The 23,558-nt window shown below is 41.5% G+C and overlaps 2 protein-coding genes across 2 annotated transcripts in view; one reads left to right on the plus strand and one right to left on the minus strand.

The window, feature by feature from the left end:
- LOC133440368 (zinc finger protein 37-like) overlaps positions 1 to 23,558 on the minus strand; it is an 801,383-nt gene that overhangs the window by 382,563 nt on the left and 395,262 nt on the right. The window lies entirely within an intron of this gene.
- LOC133440358 (oocyte zinc finger protein XlCOF6.1-like) lies at positions 1,231 to 2,546 on the plus strand. Its single transcript, XM_061717603.1, has one exon. It carries the CDS (start codon positions 1,378 to 1,380, stop codon positions 2,248 to 2,250), a length of 873 nt encoding a protein of 290 aa, XP_061573587.1. The 5' UTR covers positions 1,231 to 1,377; the 3' UTR covers positions 2,251 to 2,546.

A 23,558-nucleotide genomic window follows, 5' to 3' on the forward strand; every position in this document is an offset into this window, starting at 1 on the left:
TCAAAATTCAAATAGCCGTATATCTTTACCAGAAGACACATCACCTCGATTTACAATTAAACGAGGAGTAAAACAAGGCTGTCCTATTTCTCCATTTTTCTTCATAATAGCTACAGAAATGCTCTCTATCCTTATCAAAAATTCCAATATTCACCTTTAGAGGTACTTGGAATACATGTAATCATTAGCCAGTTAGCAGATGACACTACTATCTTCACGAAACAATTATCTGAAGTCCCAAAAATATTGCATATTGATATTTTCTCCAAAGCCTCAGGGCTGAAATTAAATTGGAACAAATATGAGTTAATGCCAATTCACCATAGTCACTTATCAGAGGCATACAACATCCCTATAAAATCTGTTGTCAAATATCTTGGCATTTCCATCTCTAAAGATTCAGCAGAACGTGAAAATAAAAATGTCTGGAGGGTAATTAATGAATGCCAAAACAAACAACTCCTGGTTATTAAGAGACATCAGTTTATTAGGTCGTATCTTCTTAACCAAAATGGAAAGTCTCTCCAGATGTATTTATCCAGCAAACTCGTTGTCTATTCCCAATAACGTAATCAAAAAGATTAATCAGGTTAACTCTGATTTATATCTGGAGAAAGAAAAATAACATTAGGAAAACTGAACTGACCAAAGAATTCAAAGATGGAGTCCTGCAAGCTATAGATTAGGATTTTATTAATGGAAACCTAAAAAAGGAACTGGTTGAAATCTTTTCTACACAATAAGAGCTTTTGGTATCATTTTTAATAAACTGGGAGGCATTGAACTGTTACTAAGATGCGACTTTACCGTTCAGATTTCATGCTTTAGACTTAATCGTTTATTTTGTAGAAAAGATGCAGGTCACCGTGGCTCCGTGTAAGATGTGAGATGACACTGGCAAAAAACGCAATCGTTGGAGGATGTTCATGTAGGAGTTCATATGCAGGACTTGTAGTTAGATCATTATTTATGACGCGGAAGAAGCCATTTCTACAACAACTTTATTCTTCAACTGTCTCAAAACCAACGCAGTAGCACAAGAGTACAGTCACAGTGCCGCCTAATGGTCACACAGAGTAATGCACTTGTTTTCAAATATACTACATAGATGAAGGGGAAGACCGAAGGTTCAGGACAAACTTTAAACCTCACAAATACAATCAACACTGGGAAGCACTTTTGACTTGTTATAATCCTATCTTTTTGCACCTTTTTGTAATTCCAGAACTCCCACAAGAAAATGTTTGTAAGGTGGAGGAGGACGGGGTTTTCAGTGACCAGCACCTGGATAACCTGGAGAGGAGCTGCAGCCCGGACCAGGAGGAACCAGGGCATCCACAGACTACAGAACTGGAGGAAGACTCCAGCGGTCAGGAGATGAAGCACGAGGACGTAGAGGTGGATGTCTCATTGGTCAATGTGAAAGTTGAAAATGGTGAACCAGGACCAAACTGTGGCCAGATGCTTTTGCACACTTCTCCTGAAGCTCAAAACAAAGATGAGGAAGAAACTGAAAGTTTACGCTCAGACTCCAGTAAAACTGCAGATCCGGAGCCAATGAGACGACACGGTGACCACGAAGACGCTGCTTTCCCGTCAGACAGCAACTGTAAATCAAAGCTGACCAGGACCCACACGGGGAAGAAGGCGTTTTCTTGCAGCACTTGCAGGAAAGAGTTCAGTAAAAGTTGTAATTTAATGGATCACATGAAGATCCACACTGGCGAAAGGCCGTACCTGTGCAACATCTGCGGCAACGCCTTTATTAATTTATCATATCTTAAAAGCCACATAACTACGCACACGGGCGAGAAGCCCTACATCTGCAAAACATGTGGAAAGAGTTACAAGCAACATTCCCACCTGGTGATTCACTCCAGGACCCACACTGGCGAAAGGCCATACCTGTGCAACACGTGCGGAAAAACCTTTACTTATTTACCGGTTCTTAACCGCCACATAGCCACGCACACGGGCGAGAAGCCCTACATCTGCAAAACATGTGGAAAGAGTTACAAGCAACGTTCCAGCCTGGTGATTCACTCGAGGACCCACACCGGCGAAAGGCCGTACCTGTGCAACACCTGCAACAAAACCTTTACTAGATCATCACATCTTAAAAGCCACATAACCACGCACACGGGCGAGAAGCCATATTTGTGCAAGACGTGCAACAAAGGTTTTAGCCGCAGAATTTATTTGCTGAGTCACATGAAAAATCACCCGGAGGAGAAGTCTGGTGATTCGTGACAAATGAAGCTCATGTTGTTTTCCTCCGGGGGCAGCTGTCCACTCCTGTCTGACCCACAGAAGAAGAACCCGCAGAAGTCCAACCATCACCTCCTGTGGCTGATGAGCCTAATCCCCTCCCCACAAGGGTTGAAGGTTCAACCCGGATTTATGCTTCTCCGTCAACTTGACGCAGAGGGAACGATGTGGTCGTGTACTTTTTGTAAGTTCTGCATTGAGTTTGTTTGAATCTCTGTTCCTTCTTAAAACTGTGTTATTTGTTGCTGTTGGTAACTTGCCGTCTCCACGTTGCCAATAAAGAGCTGTTAGTATGTGCGGAAAAACGTGACGTGACCTGTCTTTAAACGTGACAGTTTATTTCGTTCATCTACAAAGCCTCTCTCACACGTCCTTTTTCCCGTCTGTTTCTTCTTCACTCACATTCTCTTTGTAAAGTTAATCTGCAGCTCCATGTTGTTAAACTCTCTCCATCTACTCCGTTCAGAGGTTATATATTGTGATGTTATACATAGTTCGCTGAAAACTGTAAAAGGCTTTATACATTTTAAAATCTGAGCTGCACGTACATCAGATTATCGTGATAATTCATGGGACAAACTAAGTCAAAACTTGTAATTCAAATGATCCATGTTGTGTTATTGTAACTATAAGTTACAACATATTTGTGTACGTTTTTCATATTATTTAAATAATATGAAATTAACAATATTATTTAATCACATGTATTAAATCAAGTTGTACTAGATTTACAACTCGTCTGACACATGATTTATTATAAAGATGATGTTGAGATCCGTGTTGAAGCTGCAGATCTGCAGGTTAGAGAGCAGGAAGAAGAGGGAGGATCATCGGGATCAGATTCCAGGAAGAGGACAGACTTTGGATTTAACCCTTTTATATCAGACATCCGTTTAGGAGTAAATGTCTTTTTACCTCAACTCATATTTAGTCAGAAATAATCATGAAAATGAAATTAAGTTTTCATTTTAGATGGATGAATCATTTTATTGTTTATAATTCTGGAATATAACACTCTCCATATGTAGAAAGAGCAGCAGTGCCCCCTGGTGGTGAGTTATAAAATCTCTACATAAACCCAAGAGTGAACAATCTATCGTAATAATAATAATTATAAAAACAAAGAAGACTTTACACTGCAAAAACTAAAAATCTTAACAAGAATATTTCCAGTTTAAATGTCTCATTTTTGGTAAATAAAAATCTCATTACACTTAAAACAAGACTCATCATTGGAAAAAACAACAATTTTCACCTGTTTTTGATTTTCACTTAAAATAAGTACAAAAAACTGCCAGTGGAACAAGATTTTTTTGCTTGTAATGAGAAGATAAATCTTGTCCCACTGGCAGATTTTCTACTTATTTCAAGTGAAAATTTACTTGAAACAGGTAAAAATTGTCAAATAAGTATTTTTTCTGGTAATGACTCTTGTTTTAATGGTAATGAGATTTTCTGACTAAAAATGAGACATTTTAACTAGAAATAAGACAAATATTCTTGTTAAGATTTTGAGTTTTTGCAGTGTAGTGCAGCAACAAGAGGAAAGTTGTCAGTGACGCAGATTATTGGTACAGCGTGATCAGTACAACCAGCATTTAGCTCAGAAAACAACGTAGGAGCTCTCCAGGGTTCTGATGGAGCTCTCCAGAGTTCTGATGGAGCTCTCCAGGGTTCTGATGGAGCTCTCCATGGTTGTGATGGAACTCTCCAGGGTTCTGATGGAGCTCTCCAGGGTTCTGATGGAGCTCTCCATGGTTCTGATGGAGCTCTCCATGGTTCTGATGGAGCTCTCCAGGGTTCTGATGGAGCTCTCCAGGGTTCTGATGGAGCTCTCCAGGGTTCCGATGGAGCTCTCCAAGGTTCTGATGGAGCTCTCCAGGGTTCTGATGGAACTCTCCAGGGTTCTGACAGTCTCCTGAAGGGGGTGGGAGACATTGTCCATGATGGAGGACAGCTTAGCCACCATCCTCCTCTCCCCCACCGGGTCCAGACTGCAGCCCAGGACAGAGCCGGCTTTCCTCACCACCTTGTCCAGTCTCTTCCTCTCTGCTGCAGTGATGCTGCTGCTCCAGCAGACACACCATAAAAGATGGCCGGAACACGTGAGCAGTGATTCCCATCCTGCTAAAGCCATCCTGGAGGACTGTTGGGAACATAATAAATCAAATATTATGAGTTTTGGGTGGGTAGGAAACATAAAAGCAGTACAAGCAGATTTAGGTCATATACACTTCAGTCCGACAGTCCCATATTCATGTACTCCTCCCTGGGTATTCATAGAACCGTCAGTAAACTTTGACATACTGCAACAATTGAAGAAAAGGAACAGGCAGATTTCCGAGGGAAGGGTAGCTGAAAGTTATCTGGAACAACACTTTTCAGACAAAATATTAATTTTCACTGATGGGTCAAAGGACCCTGATACTGGAAGAACAGGAGCTGCAGTTTTCATTCCACACTACAAAACACATATCAAGAAAATAACCACAGACCATTTATCAGTATACACAGTTGAACTTGCAGCTATCATTTTAGGCTTGGAATGGATAGAAGAAAACAACCATAACAAAACAGCAATAGCATCAGACAGTTGGGCAGCTCTTACAAGTATTAAAACCATGAAGTCATGTAGGCAAGATCTCATATATAAAATACATAATCTACTTCACAGAATGCACAAGAGGGGGTTGACAGTTTGCTTCATTTGGGTTCGTGCCCATGTAGGGATAGAAGGGAATGAAGGAGTGGATATTCTGGCCAAACAAACACTCAAATCACACACTGTAGATACAGAAATTCCATTATGTAGGGCAGAGGGTAAATCAATAATCAAGAAACATGTGGGGAAAGTGTGGCAAGAATACTGGGACATCCAAGACACGGGAAGACACCTTTACAATATACAGAAAACAGTTGGGTTGGGAAGAAGGAGGGGCAGGAACCGGAGGGAAGAGGCAATCATTACACGACTCAGGATAGGGCACACAGGACTGAACAATACACTGCACAACATAGGAAAACACCCTGATGGCAGATGTGACCAATGTGGGCAGGCTGAATGTGTTCAGCATGTGTTGTTGGATTGTGGAGGATATGAGGTGGAAAGAAGGACATTAGCAGCAGCAGCAGAGGAAGCCAGGATGGCTTTACATGTGGGGAACTTGCTAGGAGCAGAGTCAGGAGTTATGCTCAAGCATTTGATGGTAAATCTGACATATACAGGGCTACTGGAGAGGATTTGATTTCCTTAGTTAGTTTTTGTTTTATTTCATTTATTTATTTTATTTGTATTGTTATTTTCTTATTTATTTGTTATTATTTTGTCTGCTAGTCTAGTGTTCCACACTCCAGTCCAGTAGGTGGCGGTAATGCACCTTCAAGTTGGTTTGCCAACCGCCAATAAACACCATTGAAGAAGAAAAAGAAGAAGAAGAAGAAGAAAAAGGTTCTGTTGTTTCCTTTCTTTTTCCTCTTCAACAATGTCTAAGGTGAATCATCTGAGAGAGTTTATCGGTCAGCAACTAACAGCAGCTGCTGTAGAAATATTGTCAGTGTTTGAAAAAAGCATCTTGGAGTATGAAGAAGAGCTCGACCGTCAGCGCAGACTGTTGGACCTCGCCTGGAAACCTGAAATCAGACTCCACAGAGTCGGTACGTAACCCTGGAAAGTTGAATGAATGAACACATGAGTATGACTCCTACAAGATCCCTTTGTTTCCAGTTAAAAGCCGTGGTGATGAAGCAAACCAACTAAATGGGAAACTCCCCAGCTCAAGCAGCTGCTGATGTGGGATTCGGAAACATCCCGAACTAACTTGTTGTTCTGTTTACTTGGTGCTGCCTTTCATGCTCCATTCAGACTCTGGACCAGACTGATATTTCACACTTTATCAATGAATGAATGGATGATTTTTTATTTCGAACATGTAAAAAATGTAAATAAAAAATAAACAGTAACATCTTCATATTCACATATGTTGGAAAAAAGGAGTAGAAGAAGTCTACACTTTTTCCTAGTTCCTACCCCTTTATAACTCTATGAATTTACATTATTGCTATTATTATATCTACACAATATCCATATAAATATAGTCTATATAAATACTATGTAAAACATGCCTATTACCACATAATTATCCATATAAGTATTTAGAAAATATAAATATTACATAAATATTATATAAATATATAGAAAATACAAATATTTTATAAATCTATATAAATATACACTATATAACTACATAAATATCCCTATAAATATATATATGCTACATACCTAATAAATATATAACATATATTACATAATTATAACTATCCCTCTCAACATATAAATATACTACATAAATATCCACATAAATATCTAAACATATCTTAAGCAAGTATAATATACCATTTTCCCCTATTTTATTTGTTTCTCACACTCGTTACCCCATTTCCTCTTCCATATACCTGTTTATAAATCATTTTTTGTATCTCTTTTTAAACAGATTTATGTTAGTACCTTTTCATTTCCAGCTCCAAACTGTTCCACAGAGTCTCCACAGTTCCATATGCACATGCTGCACATTGTTGTTCCTACTTTATGTTTTCTAAAATGTAGTTCTCCCCTTAGATTATAGCCCCTTTCTCTCTCAGTGAACATTCCTCTGATATTTTTTGGTAGTAGATTATTCCTTGCTTTGAACATTATTTGCACTGTTTTATATTTAACCAGATCCATACATTTCTTAACTAGATCCATACATTTCTTTAGATTTAATCGTTTATTTAGTAGAAAAGATGCAGATCACAGTGGCTCCGTGTAAGATGTGAGATGACACTGGCAAAAAAACCAGATCGTTGGAGGATGTTCATTAGGGCTGAACGATATGGACAAAATTTCATATCTCGATATTCATGCCAGATATCTCGATATCAATACGATACGATATGACTACAGGGGTGTCCGTTTCACAAAGCAGGTTCAGTGAGAACTCTGAGTCTGTTAACCCTGAAATGAGGGAAACTCTGAGTTTTCCGTTTCACAAAGGGAACTAACTCAAACCAGAGAAAGAGAGGTAACTCTAGCCTGTTTCACAAAGAGAGGTAACTTAAGCTCTCGGTCGGTTACCGTAGTAACAGACGCTCTGAACCTAACCTGGTTGGGACCAGGTTTATTTCAGCGAACCTGGAGTTTCTCTCTGTCTCCTCCCTCAGTGGCGTCAATTCAGCCAATGGGTCTTTACGCAATATACGCATCCGTTTTCTGCACCACGGACAGCAAGCGGCAGAGTTAGAGAGTAGAAAAGGCGACAAACGCAACGTATTTTATTCACTATGTCAGTGCAACAATATCACAGGGACATCCCAGTTTAACTTCAAACAGTTAAAGTCCAAATGCAAAAAGGAGAGGGAGAGTAAAAAAAAGTCAAATATTTCCCTTAAACAGATGTATAAGAGGATTTATATCTTACTTTGAGATGAACTTTCATAATTAATCCATCAGTGGCTAACAGCCTCGTTAATATATTCTGGACCCATCACTTGCCTTCTTTCTTTTTTTTTATTGCGTGGTTGTCTGCTTCATTTTAATTTTTGTAAGTTAGTAACACTGCAGAGCGCACTTTTTTTTTTAACTTTATTTAAAACTTTATTTAAAAGTTCCAATTACAGTCAGAACATTGACCGTGGACAGTCAGGCATCAAGGAATTAAATAAACAAATACAGTATGAGACATAAAGTGGATGAAGTGCATAAGTCATTACATAAGTAACATAAATATAATAATATAAATCAATTTAAATAAAAAGAAAGAAAATGGCAGGACATATATTATATCTGCAGAGCGCACTAAAAACGAGATTGATCGACCACTGTCGTCAGGGACGCTGGGACATTTCAAGATATGAGGGGGGGGTACAAGTGTTGGGATAGATAATACCTACTGAAATCCATCATGTTGTTCTGATATGCATTTGTAGTTATTTTATATGTATTAAGTAATAGAATAAATTAATACAAATAGATACAGAGTAATTCCATAAATGAATTAAAAAAAAAACATTTACATTTTCCCCTGAAGCCGAGGTGTGGCAGCTGCCGTACCCAATTGACGGCCCTGATCTAAATGACAATAAAATTTTAATTTTTTTTTTTCAAAATATGCTCTCATACTCACCATACGCACGTATTAACACTTCTAACTCCAGTGGCGTGAAGTATGTGGATCTTCAAATGCAAACTAACGTTTCCTCAAAGGGATTTTGTAAATTGAAAAGATAAATAAAGTTAAAAAGAAAAAAAAGAAAATGTATGTCGCTCTTTTGTGTCGCCGGTTGCCATGGTGAATCCTTGTATCAGCGCTCTACTGATGATGGCTTTTTATTTCCCTCACGCTCACGCTTAACTCCCGGTGAAACTACTTAGAGTTGAGTAAATTACCTCAAATCCGCTGTTCTGGAACCGAAAACTCAGAGTTTCCGATCTCAGAGTAGATCAACTAAGAGTTCAGGATTAGACTCAGAGTTTGTTGAACCTGCTTTGTGAAACGGACCCCAGGTTCGGTGAAAACCAAGCATTTTTCAGAAAAATAAAAACATCAGAAATCAAAAGAGTGCAGTTTTATTGATTAGAACTCACTGCCTGTCATCAACATTAACATAAAGTTACTCAATAATAAATAATAATCAAAATATTTTACTGTAGCTCCGCTTTAACGATAAATAACCAATGCAGTTAGAGTTAGAGTTCAGTACATGTTATTGATTGGACGCTGCAGCTGAACGGACTGTCACAACATCACTGCAGTTTCATGACGGAGTGAAGACGGATTACAGATTAAACCTATGTTTAACGGTCCGTGTATCTTTTGGTCATTGGATTTTTCCGTCATGAGTGGGAATCAAAAAACAAAAAACGATTGGTTTATTTGATTTTCCTTTTAAAACAAAAAACAAATATTGAATTACACTGCATTTTTTCTTTTTCTGTGTTAATATGACTTAACAAAGATTCAAAATACGCTTTTATTTTCGTTTTCTATTTCATATAAGAAAAATGAAATTACTAGTCAACAGGAACGAAAAACGAACCAAAAACAACCGTTTATTCATATTCGTGCACCGGAAGCTGCCATTTACAACCGAGTGAACTTAGTTCTGGATATTTGACAGGCATTCCGTGACAATTCTCTCCAGGGGAAGTTTGATTTTAATATTTAATTGGTTGGTTTACGTGACTCGGAAATGGCTCTGTACGCGGCAGTTCGGGTAACCATGGTTACCATGGCGGCGCTGAAACAACAGATTAAGGATTATTTTTTAAAGATTGATTAAGGACTTGTTCCACAGCGGTTTGACGCACAATGACATTTCCTGCACGTTGCAGCAGATGTGTCTCCTGCAATGTTCAGAAATGAGCGTCAGAAGATTCTGTGCTCGACATGATCTGAGGAGAAAAAGACGCAGAGCTGGAGAGCGCTTTGATTCATCATGGCCGAATGACCGGCAATCTGTGTTCACTGGGGGTGCATGCTGGAGAAGGTCGGGTTGGAAGAATTAATTTAGTCCCACGCGTGAGGTATCCACGTGATTATCATTATATGTATAAATTGCACTGCAGCACAAACTTTAGGCTACCTGACGCCGGAATTCATGGCATGGCTGATGGAGCTCTCTTAGGTTCTTCCAACCCGACCTTCTCCAGCATGCACCCCCAGTGAACACAGAGAGCCGGTATTGCGGCTTTCCTGTAGCCTACTTTTAAGAGCCGCTTGAGAGTTTATTGTTAGGTCCTGTATATTTGCATGACGCGGTGCTGACAGAGAAGCACGCTGAGTCCGAGAGAAGTTTTATGGCGTTTAATGACAAAACTCAGCCACAACGGCCTTCCGACATGCTTAATGGGTTTTAAACGTGTACACTGCAAACGTGATCGGGGTGATCAGTGATCAGTACAAAGCGGTCAACAAAAATTAGGCTACGGCTCCCTAACAGCCTGTAACTGCATGCGAGCGTCCGACTGTCGCGTCACACTGCGTGGCATCGGACCCGCTCTGTCCTGAAACACTGAACGTGTTATTCGCCCCACGTTCTACCACGTTCTTTTGATTGACAGCTGAGACCTGCCTTTTAAAAGGCTGATTTATGGTTCCGCGTTACACCAACGCAGACCTTACGGCGTAAGTTTTACGCTTGGTTCCGATTTTACGCGGAACCATAAATCAGCCCGTGCGCTCCTGAAAGAAACTCCTAAAATTAGGCTACTCCTGAAAGAGTAAAGGGACAAGTAAAAGATGGTGATTACTTGTAATCTCCCTACGTTTGTACTTTCTAAACAGAAAACAAGCTTATTATTCGGTGGAATAAGTGGGGAAAAAACCGAACGGTGACGCAATCAAACAGGGAACAGCGTGGAGTGACCGGCGTGTGGTGTTAATGCAACAAGCATGTCAGATCATTACTGGGATGTGGGGAAAAAGCAGAGGACACGAGAAATCCGGCAGGATCCGGGACAAATGAAGCCCTAATAAGATTAAGATAAGATTCTTATTATATCTTATTATTTTATCAGAACCTTCCAGCTCCTTGGCGATCTCCCTCCAGCAGCTGCCACTTTATTGAGGTTCTTGTATTGAAATGACTGTTTCCTACAGGCTTTCAACTTTTTTTTCAACTTTCAACCGGCTTTCAAAGCGACCGACGGGAAGAAAATAGAAGCAGGGCGTGCGACAAAAGTCCAGCTCAAAACGACGCTGCGTCGCTCGCAACCAGTGTAGACAGTGCAAATAAAAAGCAATGGAACTGTTTTTGACGCTGACTCTCGCTCACGTCGCATGCAGTGTGTAGCCTATATTTACAATATACTGTGTGTGGACATCTGAATAAAAACCTCATAAATAGATTGAATCAAAGCGCTCTCCAGCTCTGCGTCTTTTTCTCCTCAGATCATGCCGAGCACAGAATCTTCTGACGCTCATTTCTGAGCATTGCAGGAGACACATCTGCTGCAACGTGCAGGAAATGTCATTGTGCGTCAAACCGCTGTGGAACAAGTCCTTAATCAATCTTTAAAAAATAATCCTTAATCTGTTGTTTCAGCGCCGCCATGGTAACCATGGTTACCCGAACTGCCGCGTACAGAGCCATTTCCGAGTCACGTAAACCCGACCAATTAAATATTAAAATCAAACTTCCCCTGGAGAGAATTGTCACGGAATGCCTGTCAAATATCCAGAACTAAGTTCACTCGGTTGTAAATGCCAGCTTCCGGTGCACGAATATGAATAAACGGTTGTTTTTGGTTCGTTTTTCGTTCCTGTTGACTAGTAATTTCATTTTTCTTATATGAAATAGAAAACGAAAATAAAAGCGTATTTTGAATCTTTGTTAAGTCATATTAACACAGAAAAAGAAAAAATGCAGTGTAATTCAATATTTGTTTTTTGTTTTAAAAGGAAAATCAAATAAACCAATCGTTTTTTGTTTTTTGATTCCCACTCATGATGGAAAAATCCAATGACCAAAAGATACACGGACCTTTAACTCCCAGGTTTCATATTTGATTTATTTTCTGTTTCAACATTTAAATATCTAAAAATGTTAACTTTCAATCTGATCAACAAAAGAGCCAGGAACAACTTTCTTAATTTATTACTGCGCATGTGCAATCCCCCCCATTTGTTCTATCCTTGTTTTTCAGTATCCTTGGAACCGAATAGGAAATAGAGAAAAGAGTTTTCCACTTGCTGTTTTAAATCCCAATTTCGATTTTCAAACACATCAATGAAATCGGATAACGGATAATGGATAACGATCTGTTTTCCGTTTTTTATTATCAAAACAAAAGATGGGGAACGGATTATTTTGGTTTATTTCTCCATTTTTATTTTGTAATTTCAAAACAAAAAACGGATGCCTGCGAAATACATGTCGCAATTTTCACCAAGCACGACTTGCACAACACCTCGCTCTGGTCGACATCATCCTTTCTAAATCCAAAATACCTCCAAATAATGGAGGATGATTTATGTTTTGGCACAAAATTAGATTCTGCAGTGCCACCGGCCGCATTATCCTCCGCACTCATGTCTCTTTTCTTCCGTTTGGATTTCTCCGCTCTTCTCCGCTCTCCTGTGTGTGTGGCTGTGTGCGTCTCAGTCAGCGTCTCCCTCCCTCCCACCCCCCTATGTTTGTCATTGGTTGGCTTCAGCTGTCGATCAACAGCAAGCATGAAATAAGCTTTGTGGTTGGCTGGCCGTAGTGGTGCGTTCAAGGGCAATCTTAAAAGTAATGTTTATGGAGACTGCTCGAGCTGTACAAGCAGGGCGAGCGCAAATATATCATTATATCGTTGCTTTTCCGTTATTAATGTCTTGAATGTTCATATCTCGATATAGACACGATAACGGTATATCGTTCAGCCCTAGTTCATATAGGACTTCATATGCAGTAATTGTAGTAGTGGTACTACCACTGGTACTATAATGGCGCTTTTGCACTAGTACCTGCTCGGCACGGCTCGCCGCGGCTCCACCCGTTTGCCGTTTGTTTTTCCGCATCCAGGTGAGAAGTGGGCAGGTTGGGGTGCAGCTACTGTGACGTACTCAATTGCGCAATGAGTACGTCACAGCGAGCGGCTGAGAAGAAAACAGCCCGTCTACATCCCTTTTTTAATTCTCTCGTCAGCCCCCAGGTTTATGAACATCTGCACCTCAGAGTTGGATCACCAAACAGACGTTTGTGCTGTATAATAAAATCGCTGCGAGCCACGAATCGGCTCGCGCTGACTCCCGCTTCCTGATTCAAACATCTGACGGCCCCGCCCCCCGACCAATCAGCTGCCTGTAATGTGATGACGTCGGAAATAGTCCCGGCTCAGCCCGGTTAGAACCTGGCCAGAATGGTTACAGAAATAGTATCTGCTTGGCACTACTCAACCCGCCTCAGCCCGTAGTGGAAAAGCGCAAGACGGGGCCGTGGCGGGTAGAAGCGAGCTGAGTAGATACTAGTGCAAAAGGACCATAATAGTACTACAACTGGTACTACTGGAACTATAATGGCGCTTTTGCACTAGGACTTACTGAGCCCGACTCGGCTCGTCATGGCTCTACCTGCCTCTACTCGTTTGTTTTTCAACTGCGAGGGGAGAAGTGGGCAGGTTGGGGTGAAGCTGCTGTGACGTACTCGATTGCGCAACCGCTTTGTTCATGTCGGCGCTGATGAGAAATCAGCTGGAGCCGCGAGAGTAAAACAGCCCGTCTACATCCCTTTTTTAATTCTCTCGTCAGCCACCAGGTTTATGAACATCTGCACCTCAGAGTTGGATCACCAAACAGACGTTTTGCGCTTTATAATAAAATCGCCGCGGGTCGCCTCGCGCTGACTCCCGCTTCCTGATTCAAACGTTTGACGGCCCCGCCCCCCGACCAATCAGTGGCGAGGAGGGTGGTGACGGCCCCGCCCCCCGACCAATCGGTGGCGAGGAGGTTGGTGACCTCAGAAATAGTCCCGGCTCAGCCCGCTCTGAACCTCGTTCGAATGGTTACAGAAAAAAGTATCGCCTTGGAGCGGCTCTACCCGTCTCAGCCCTAATGCAAAAGCGCAAAACGGGTAGAACCGAGCTAAGGTGATACTAGTGCAAAAGGGCTATAAGTGGTACTACAGGTACTATAACTGGTACTACAACTGGTACTACTTGTGCTACAGCTGGTATTACAACTGGAACTATAACTGGTACAACAACTGGTACAACAACTGGTACTATAACTGGTACTATAACTGGTACTGTGACTGGTACTATGACTAGTACTGTAACTGGTACGATAACTGGTACTTCAACTGGTACTACTAGTTAGGGCTGAACGATATACCGTTATCGTATCTATATCGAGATATGAACATTCAAGAGATTAATAACGGAAAAGCAACGATATAAACGATATATTTCCGCTCGTCCTGCTTGTACAGCGCGAGCAGTCTCCATAAACATTACTTTTTAGATTTCCCTTGAACGCACCACTACGGCCAGCCAACCACAAAGCTTATTTCATGCTTGCTGTTGATCGACAGCTGAAGCCAACCAATGACAAACATAGGAGGGGGGGAGGGAGCCGTAGACGGAGACGCACACAGCCACACACACAGGAGAGCGGAGAAGAGCGGAGAAATCCAAACGGAAGAAAAGAGACATGAGTGCGGAGGATAATGCGGCCGGTGGCGGTGCTGAATCTAATTTTGTGCCAAAACATAAATCATCCTCCATTACTTGGAGGTATTTTGGATTTAGAAAGGATGATGTCGACCAGAGCGAGGTGTTGTGCAAGTCGTGCTTGGTGAAAATTGCGACGTCGGCCATCCCTTTTTAGTTTTGAAATTACAAAATAAAAATAGAGAAATAAACCAAAATAATCCGTTCCCCATCTTTTGTTTTGATAATAAAAAATTCATTGATGTGTTTGAAAATCGAAATTGGGAATTAAAACAGCGAGTGGAAAACTCTTTTCTCTATTTCCTATTTGTTTACTGAAAACAAGGATTGGACAAATGGGGGGATTGCACATGCGCAGTAATAAATTAAGAAAGTTGTTTCTGGTTCTTTGTTCATCAGATTGAAAGTTAACATTTTTAGATATTTAATTGTTGAAACAGAAAATAAATCAAATATGAAACCTGGGAGTGAAACATGAGTTTAATCTGTAATCTGTCTTCACTCATGAAACTGCAGTGATGTTGTGACAGTCCGTTCAGCTGCAGCGTCCAATCAATAATCAATAACATGTACTGAACTCTAACTCTAACTGCATTGGTTATTTATCGTTAAAGCGGAGCTACAGTAAAATATTTTGATTATTATTTATTATTGAGTGACTTTATGTTAATGTTGATGACTGGCAGTGAGTTTTAATCAATAAAACTGCACTCTTTTGATTTCTGATGTTTTTATTTTTCTGAAAAATGCTTGGTTTTCACCGAACCGAAGTCATATCGTATCGTATCGATATCGAGATATCTGGCATGAATATCGAGATATGAAATTTTGTCCATATCGTTCAGCCCTACTACTAGTACTATAACTGGTACTACAATTGGTACTATAACTGGTACTACTGGTACTACAAGTGGTTCTACTGGAACTATAACTGGTACTACTGGTACTACAACTGGTACTTTTATCTTTTATGTTGTGATCTGCTGGAGCAGCAGCATCACAGCAGTAGAAAGGAACAGACTGGAAAAGGTGAGGAAAGCAGACTCTGTCCTGTACATCATCATCATCATCATCATCACCATCAGCTGCAACCACAATGCATCAGAATTCTCCCACACAGGGCCCTTTCCAAGTTGTCCCTGGCTAGTGGATAGTAGGGGGCCCGACAGACGGCTGATGTGCATTGTTCTTTATGACCTCATTGACCTCATTTATGAACTCCATGTCATACTTTTTATCTTTGTACTAACATGTCAACATGACATTACCTTTAGCTGGAATGTGGTGTCCTGCATAAGCAACAAGCTTGGAGTGAGAATTGCTCACCTTTTTATCCAGTCTCAACTTTCTGAGATCTTTCATAGAAATTACGTTGCAATCAGCCCTAGTGTCCAGCCGGACTTTCAAAACGTTCTTGTTGACAATCAGATCTTCACGCCACTTTTCTTTCTTTGCATCCACTGCATCGATTTGGGAGATTTGTTTTTCTGCTTGGATTGTGCAAACAAAGAAGTCCTGATCATCTGCCTCGGCCTTGTTTATATGATGCCCTTTATGATTATTTGTGTGCTTGCGTCAGTTGCACATTTTGGCATAGTGATTTTCCCCGTGGCAGGCTTTGCACACTTGTCCGTAGGCAGGGCACTTCCTTGGCTCATGCCTGTAGCTGCATCATGTGCAGTTTCCTTGAGTTCTCATCTTTACATTCTGTGCTGTGGCACCACTGTCTTTCTGTTTGTCACGTTGTTTTATCTTAGTGACTTTATTGACAGGAATTTCAACCTCTTCATGTAGACTTTTTAGCTGACTCCGACTCAACTCACTGGCTCTGCAAATGTCTATTGCTTTGTTTAGCGTGAGGTCCGGGTCTCTCAGTAGTCGTCCTCTCACTTGGTGATCTGTGATTCCACACACAATTATATCTCGTGTCAGTGAGTCGGTGAGGGGCTCAAACTAGCAGTGTTTCACTTTCTTTTTTAAATCAGTCACATATGCATCAACAGTCTCTGATTATCCTTGCACTCAAATAAAGAACAGGTGCCTCAAATGTGTCACATTTTTCCTTGGCTCACGATGTTGGCGGAAAAGATCTTTCAGTGTATCATAGTCATCTACGTCTTCATTGAAGTCAAAAGTGTTATATACCTTTAATTGCTTCGTCCCCGGCCACATGTAGGAACTAGGGGTGTGCAAACAAGGGTACCTCACGATTCGATTCGATTTCGATTATTGGAGCTTCGATTATTCGATTCTTCGATTATAACGATTGTCGATTCGATTCGATTATTGGTGCCACGATTCTTCGATTATTGTGATTTTTAATGCTTTTTTCCATACAAGATTGATTTTGTCTTCATCTGTGGCTACATTTGTAAATAAATAGCCAATCAATTAACTCAGTTCCTCTAACAACACTCATTAAGTAAATAAGGTTTTTTGAACATTTGACATGTATTTTTCAAAGACACAAAATAATGTATTTTATGACTATGTAAACATTTGCTCTTTGACTTACTTAACTTTGACCAGGGAAAGCTGCACTTGCATGAGAGCGCCCTCTATTGGTGGAAAACACTGAAAACGGTCAAGCCCTGGATTTAATGAGTTCATTAATTCAAGTAAACAAGATATGTACTTAGTGTAAACATATCTGCCATATTTCAAGTGAACAATAAGAAATGTGCATTCTTGAAAATGAAATGATTCCGCAGCTTATTCAGTCTGGAATCTGGATAGGATAACTTAAAAAAAAAAAAAAAAAGAAAAAAAAAATTTACTGGACCATAATCGATTACAAATCGTCACGTGACGCATCGCGATGCATCGACACATCGATGAATTGCATCCACCTCTAGTAGGAACGTGGCTCTTTTCACTGAATCAGACTTTTCGTCGATTCCGCTGGCGACAAGAAATGGTTTGAATCTCTCGATCCAAACTCTCCAATTTTCTGCTAGATTTCCTTCTAGGCTTAATGAGGTTGGAGGTTTCATCTGCTCCATTTTGTCTTTGTATCTTTGTTTTACTTCAAGTTTTCACTCTGACACCATGTTATATATGATGCGAAAGAAACCATTTCTAGAACAAAAACTTTATTCTTCAACTGTCTCGATACCAACGCAGTAACACAAGAGTACAGTCACAGTGCCGCCTAATGGTCACACAGAGTAATGCACTTGTTTTCAAATATACTACATAGATGAAGGGGAAGACCGAAGGATCAGGACAAACTTTAAACCTCACAAATACAACCAAACAATCAACACTGGGAAGCACTTTTGACTTATTAAAATCCTATCTTTTTGTCCATTTTTGTAATTCCAGAACTCCCACAAGAAAATGTTTGTAAGGTGGAGGAGGACGGGGTTTTCAGTGACCAGCACCTGGATAACCTGGAGAGGAGCTGCAGCCCGGACCAGGAGGAACCAGGGCATCCACAGACTACAGAACTGGAGGAAGACTCCAGCGGTCAGGAGATGAAGCACGAGGACGTAGAGGTGGATGTCTCATTGGTCAATGTCGCTGATGTGAAAGTTGAAAATGATGAACCAGGACCAAACTGTGTCCAGCTGCCGTTGCACACTTCTCCTGAAGCTCAAAACAAAGATGAGGAAGGGACTGAAAGTTTACGCTCAGACTCCAGTAAAACTGCAGATCCGGAGCCAATGAGACGACACGGTGACCACGAAGATGCTGCTGTCCCTTCAGACAGCAACTGTAAATCAAAGCTGACCAGGACCCACACGGGGAAGAAGGTGTTTTCTTGCAGCACTTGCAGGAAAGAGTTCAGTAAACATAGTATTTTAATGGATCACATGAAGATCCACACTGGCGAAAGGCCGTACCTGTGCAACACCTGCGGAAAAACCTTTACTAAATCATCAAATCTTAAACGCCACATAACCACGCACACGGGCGAGAAGCCCTACATGTGCAAAACATGTGGGAAAAGTTACAGGCTACGTTCCCACCTGGTGGTTCACTCGAGGATCCACACCGGCGAAAGGCCGTACCTGTGCAACACCTGCGGAAAAACTTTTACTGAATCATCAACTCTTAAACGGCACATAACCAGGCACACGGGCGAGAAGCCCTACATCTGCAAAACATGTGGAAAAAGTTACAGAGAACGTTCTACCCTGGTGGTTCACTCAAGGATCCACACCGGTGAAAGGCCGTACCTGTGCAACACCTGCAGCAAAACCTTTACTAAATTATCACATCTTAAGCGCCACATAACCACACACGGACGAGAAGTGATATTAGTGCAAATGTGCAACAAAGGTTTTACCCGCAGAATTGATTTGCTGAGTCACATGAAAAATCACCCGGAGGAGAAGTCTGGTGACTCGTGACAAATGAAGCTCATGTTGTCGTCCTCCGGGGGCAGCTGTCCACTCCTGTCTGGCCCACAGAAGAAGAACCCGCAGAAGTCCAACCACCACCTCCTGTGGCTGATGAGCCTAATCCCCTCCCCACAAGGGTTGCAGGTTCAACCCGGATTTATGTTTCTCCGTAAACTTGACACAGAGGGAACGATGTGGTTGTGTACTTTTTTTTTTAAAGTTCTGCATTGAGTTTGTTTGAATCCCTGTTCCTTCGTAAAATCGTTAGTATTTGTTGCTGTTGGTAACTTGCCATCTCCACGGTGCAAATAAAGAGCTGTTAGTATGTGCTGAAGTTTCTTTAAATGTGACAGTTTATTTAGTTCATCTACAAAGCCTCTCTCACACGCCCTTTTTCCCGTCTGTTTCTTCTTCACTCACATTCTCTATGTAAAGCTAATCTGCAGCTCCATGTTGTTAAACTCTCTCCATCTGCTCCGTTCAGAGGTTAGTCCAAGTTTGATATATTTACGTGTTCAGTTTTTACAACATTCCTCTGAAAAACATGAAGAAAATTCAGAGAAACAAGGACAAAAGAAGAAACGCAACCATCAACACGTCAGAAACAGAACAGCCAACCATCTGTCACCATTTTATAAACTTTGATGTCTGCAGCATTAAACAAAAAACCTTGAAGATTTCAGAAGTCAGTGCAGTCAGATACGGTTTGCTTTTATTTCCCTTTTAAAATGTTTTTATTGATTTAGAAAACAAGAACATTTGGTTTTCAAATGAATGAGGAAATGAGTGTCATGTGGGATACACATCACGTTACTTGAGTCACGATACAATACGATATTGCGGTATCCAAATTTTGCGGTATATTGCGATGTTATACATAGTTCGCTGAAAACTGTAAAAGGCTTTATGCGTTTTAAAATCTGAGCTACACGTACATCAGATTATCGTGTTAATTCATGGGACAAACTAAGTAAAACAATACAATTCAAATGATCCATGCCGTGTTATTGTAACTAAATAAGCTACAACATATGTGTATGTTTTTCATATTATTTACATAATGAGAAATAATTAATAGAAGGAAATACAGCAATAGAGAAAAATAATCATGAAAAATGTAATTAAATTTTCATTTTAGATGGATGAATTATTTTATTGTTAATTCTGGAATATTACACTCTCCATATGTAGAAAGAGCAGCAGTGCCCCCTGGTGGTGAGTTATAAAAGCTCAACAGAATCAGAATCAGAAAAAGGTTTATTGCCAGGTTTGTTAAACACACAAAGAATGTGTTGTGGTGATTGGTGCAATACAATACAAATATAAAAGCAAATATATAAGGGAAAATGTATAAACAAAAATGTACAATATGAGGTTTTCAAAGTGCCAATGAGTCTGTGCAAAAGTGACTTAGGATGTGCGTTAATGTAACGCACAGGTCAGGATTGGAATCTTTACGTTAATGTAACGTAGAGTGGGATTGGGGGACAGTCCGTGGTAGACGGGGGGAAGGGGGGACCGGGGCCTTGTTGATGAGGACAGCTGCAGTCGGGAAAAAACTCTTTTTGTGGCGTGAGGTTTTGGTCCTGATGGAGCGCAGCCTCCTGCCAGAAGGAAGAGTCTGGAACAGTTTGTGTCCGAGATGGGAGAGGTCTGCTGCAATCTTTCCTGCACGCTTCAGGGTCCTGGAGGCTGCAGGTCCTGGAGAGATGGGAGATTGCAGCTAATCACCTTCTTTGCAGAGCGGATGATACGCTGCAGCTGCTCCTGTCCTTCACAGTGGCAGCAGCTACCAGACGGTGATGGAGGAGGTGAGGATGGACTCAATGATGGAGGAGGTGATGGAGGAGGTGAGGATGGACTCAATGATGGCCGGGTAGAACTGCACCATCATTTTCTTTGGCAGGTTGAACTTCTTCAGCTGCTGCAAGAACTACATCCTCTGCTGTGCTTTTTTGGTGAGGGAGGTGATGTTCAGCTCCCACTTGAGGTCCTGGGTTATGATGGTCCCCAGGAAGCGGTAAGACTCCACCGTGTCTGCTGGGGAGTCACACAGGGTGAGGGGGGCAGGTGGGGCTGCGTTCCTCCTGTAGTCCACTATCATCTCCACTGTCTTTAGAGCGTTGAGCTCTAGGTTGTTCCGACCGCACCAGGGGCCTCATGTACTAAGAGTGCGTGGATTTCAACGTGAAACCGTGCGTGGAATTTACACAAACGCAAAAATTCAGATGTACAAAACTGCGTACGCCCAAATCCACGCAGGTTGCTCTGTACAAACCAATTAGCGTGGATTTGAGCGTACATGCGGGAGCACAACACTCCGCCCTGTCTCCTCCCTCAAATACATATGTTTGAATATGATAATGAAGATAATTATCCATTAAAAACCGCTCATCCTAACAAGAAATGTACAAAAACAGGTCAAACAAATTAAAAAAAAAACATCAGCTGTGAGCTGGAATAAATAATTTATTTGGGGGCATTTCTTCCGATTTCAGCTGCATTGCATTATGGGTAATGCTGTTCTTTGCTTTATGTTGCGTTCCGTGATTTTATTATATGGTTTTATTATGATCGTACTGGTTTGTGAATGTTTATGGGCAGCGTTAGTGCATCTTTACACTCTGCTTTTCCTGTTTGTATTTTAAGAACCGACACCAGAACTTAAATTGGTGGATGAAAAACGGCTCCTCGTTCCGCTTTATTGTCACGCGTATTATATACTGACGGATTAAGACCAATGTACACGTTTATTGAGTCTTACACATTGTGGATGTCCGCGATCACCTCTCTCATAAGTATAACAATGTGAACAATAGATAGATAGATAGATAGATAGATAGATAGATAGATAGATAGATAGATAGATAGATAGATAGATAGAACTTTATTCATCCCCGAAGGGAAATTCAACTGTCCAGCAGCTCATCAAAACATAAAAATCAACCACACTTCCATTCAGACAATAAAAGCACATTCATAAAAAATAAACATGAAATATATGGTTTCAAAAATATCATGTAAAGTGCAAACTAAAACATAGTCCAGTTGTGGCAGAGGTGAGTGTGTGAGTGTGTGTGTGTGTGTGTGTGTGAGTTCAGGAGGAGTTAAACAGTCTTATTGCTGTGGGGATGAAGGATCTCCTGAATCTCTCCGTTCTGCAGCGCAGTGAGAGGAGCGACCGCTGCAGCTGCTCCTGCTCCTCTGTTGCTCCAGGAGGCTGTGGAGACGCTGTCTGCTATTGTCCATTATAGCACTCAGTTTGTTCAGTGTTCCCTCTCCACCACAGATCTTAGCGGGTCCAGACTCCTGCCCAACACTGAGCCCGCTTTTTTTCACCAGTTTGTCCAGTCGCCTGGTGTTTTTGATTGCAAGGCTGCCCCCCCAACACACAGCAGCAAAAAAGAGTGCACTGGCCACCACCGTGTGATAGAACATGGCCATCATCTCCACACACACGTCAAAAGACCTCAGTGTCCGCAGGAAAAACAGGCGGCTCTGCCCCTTCCTGTAGATGGCGTTGGTGTTAGGGGACCAGTCAAGCTTGTCGTCCAAGAGGACCCCGAGGTATTTGTATGTACATTCATATTTAAAACATGAAGCATCACGATCTGATTCCTCTGCTGCAGAAATAAAGACTTGTGCCGACGAGATATTTGAGGTGCAAACGTGAGAAATAAAGAGCAAAGTTGCTGTAACTCGGAGTGTTGCATCCGCAGGAGGAGAGACCGGTCTAGATCCCGGTCCATCACCGGAGAAACACTTTCTGGATCTGCAGCTCCTGCAGCCGACTCCATATCAGACTCTGAAAGTTGCCTAAACATACAATAAAAACTTTATTCATCATTTCTGAGTCACATCAGTTCGTACCAACCAACCTTTCCGTGACATCTTAGTTTTATTTTAAAAGACAACTTTACAGAACCGGTTTTTCGCTGAAAAATGTATTTTAATGTTTTTCTGTCCAGACACAGTTATGGGATGTTTTAGGATCTGGCTTTTATATCGAGTAGTTGTCCCATGGTCGTCATGGTGACAGAGATGTCCGACCTGCAGCTCCAGCTGAAGCATCATGTTGGTCTGAACCGGAGCAGCTGGTCCAGTTCAGGACAGAGATCCAGAAGATCCTCTTGGTACCTGAACCAGCTGATGGTCCAGTCTTAGTCCTGGACCAGCAGATCCAGACTAAACCAGCTGATGGTCCAGTCTTAGTCGTGGACCAGCAGGTCCAGACTAAACCAGCTGATGGTCCAGTCTTAGTCCTGGACCAGCAGATCCAGACTAAACCAGCTGATGGTCCAGTCTTAGTCCTGGACCAGCAGGTCGGTGTGATCTGATCATCAGCAGGTTCCTCTAACGGAGCCAAAGCTCCGGGATTTGCAGGTTCCATCGTTGAGCTCCTTTAGTTGTTTGTTCAGATCATGTGGTTGATTGTGAGATTGTTGCAGCTCCACTCTTGTGTAATTTATCTGGTGATGTGGGGACTGTCGTGTCCTTCACGTGGTCGTGAACTTATTGTTGACGTTACGTTTCCTCATATTCTGCACTTCACTGCGTCACCAGTCAGTGTCGCCAACGGACAAAACCTCAGAAAAGTGCGCACAACAGCCTTGGTGTGTGCGTGAAAGACCGCAACTTTCTACGTTCAAATCAATTTTTGTATATCCGACCGTGAGCGTAGAAAGTGGCGTACGCACGTTTTTCACGTTTTGTACATGAGGCCCTGCCCTGGCCCTCACACAGGCTCAGAGGCC

Source organism: Cololabis saira, chromosome 3 (genome assembly GCF_033807715.1).
Source record: "Cololabis saira isolate AMF1-May2022 chromosome 3, fColSai1.1, whole genome shotgun sequence".
NCBI classification, from domain to species: domain Eukaryota; kingdom Metazoa; phylum Chordata; class Actinopteri; order Beloniformes; family Belonidae; genus Cololabis; species Cololabis saira.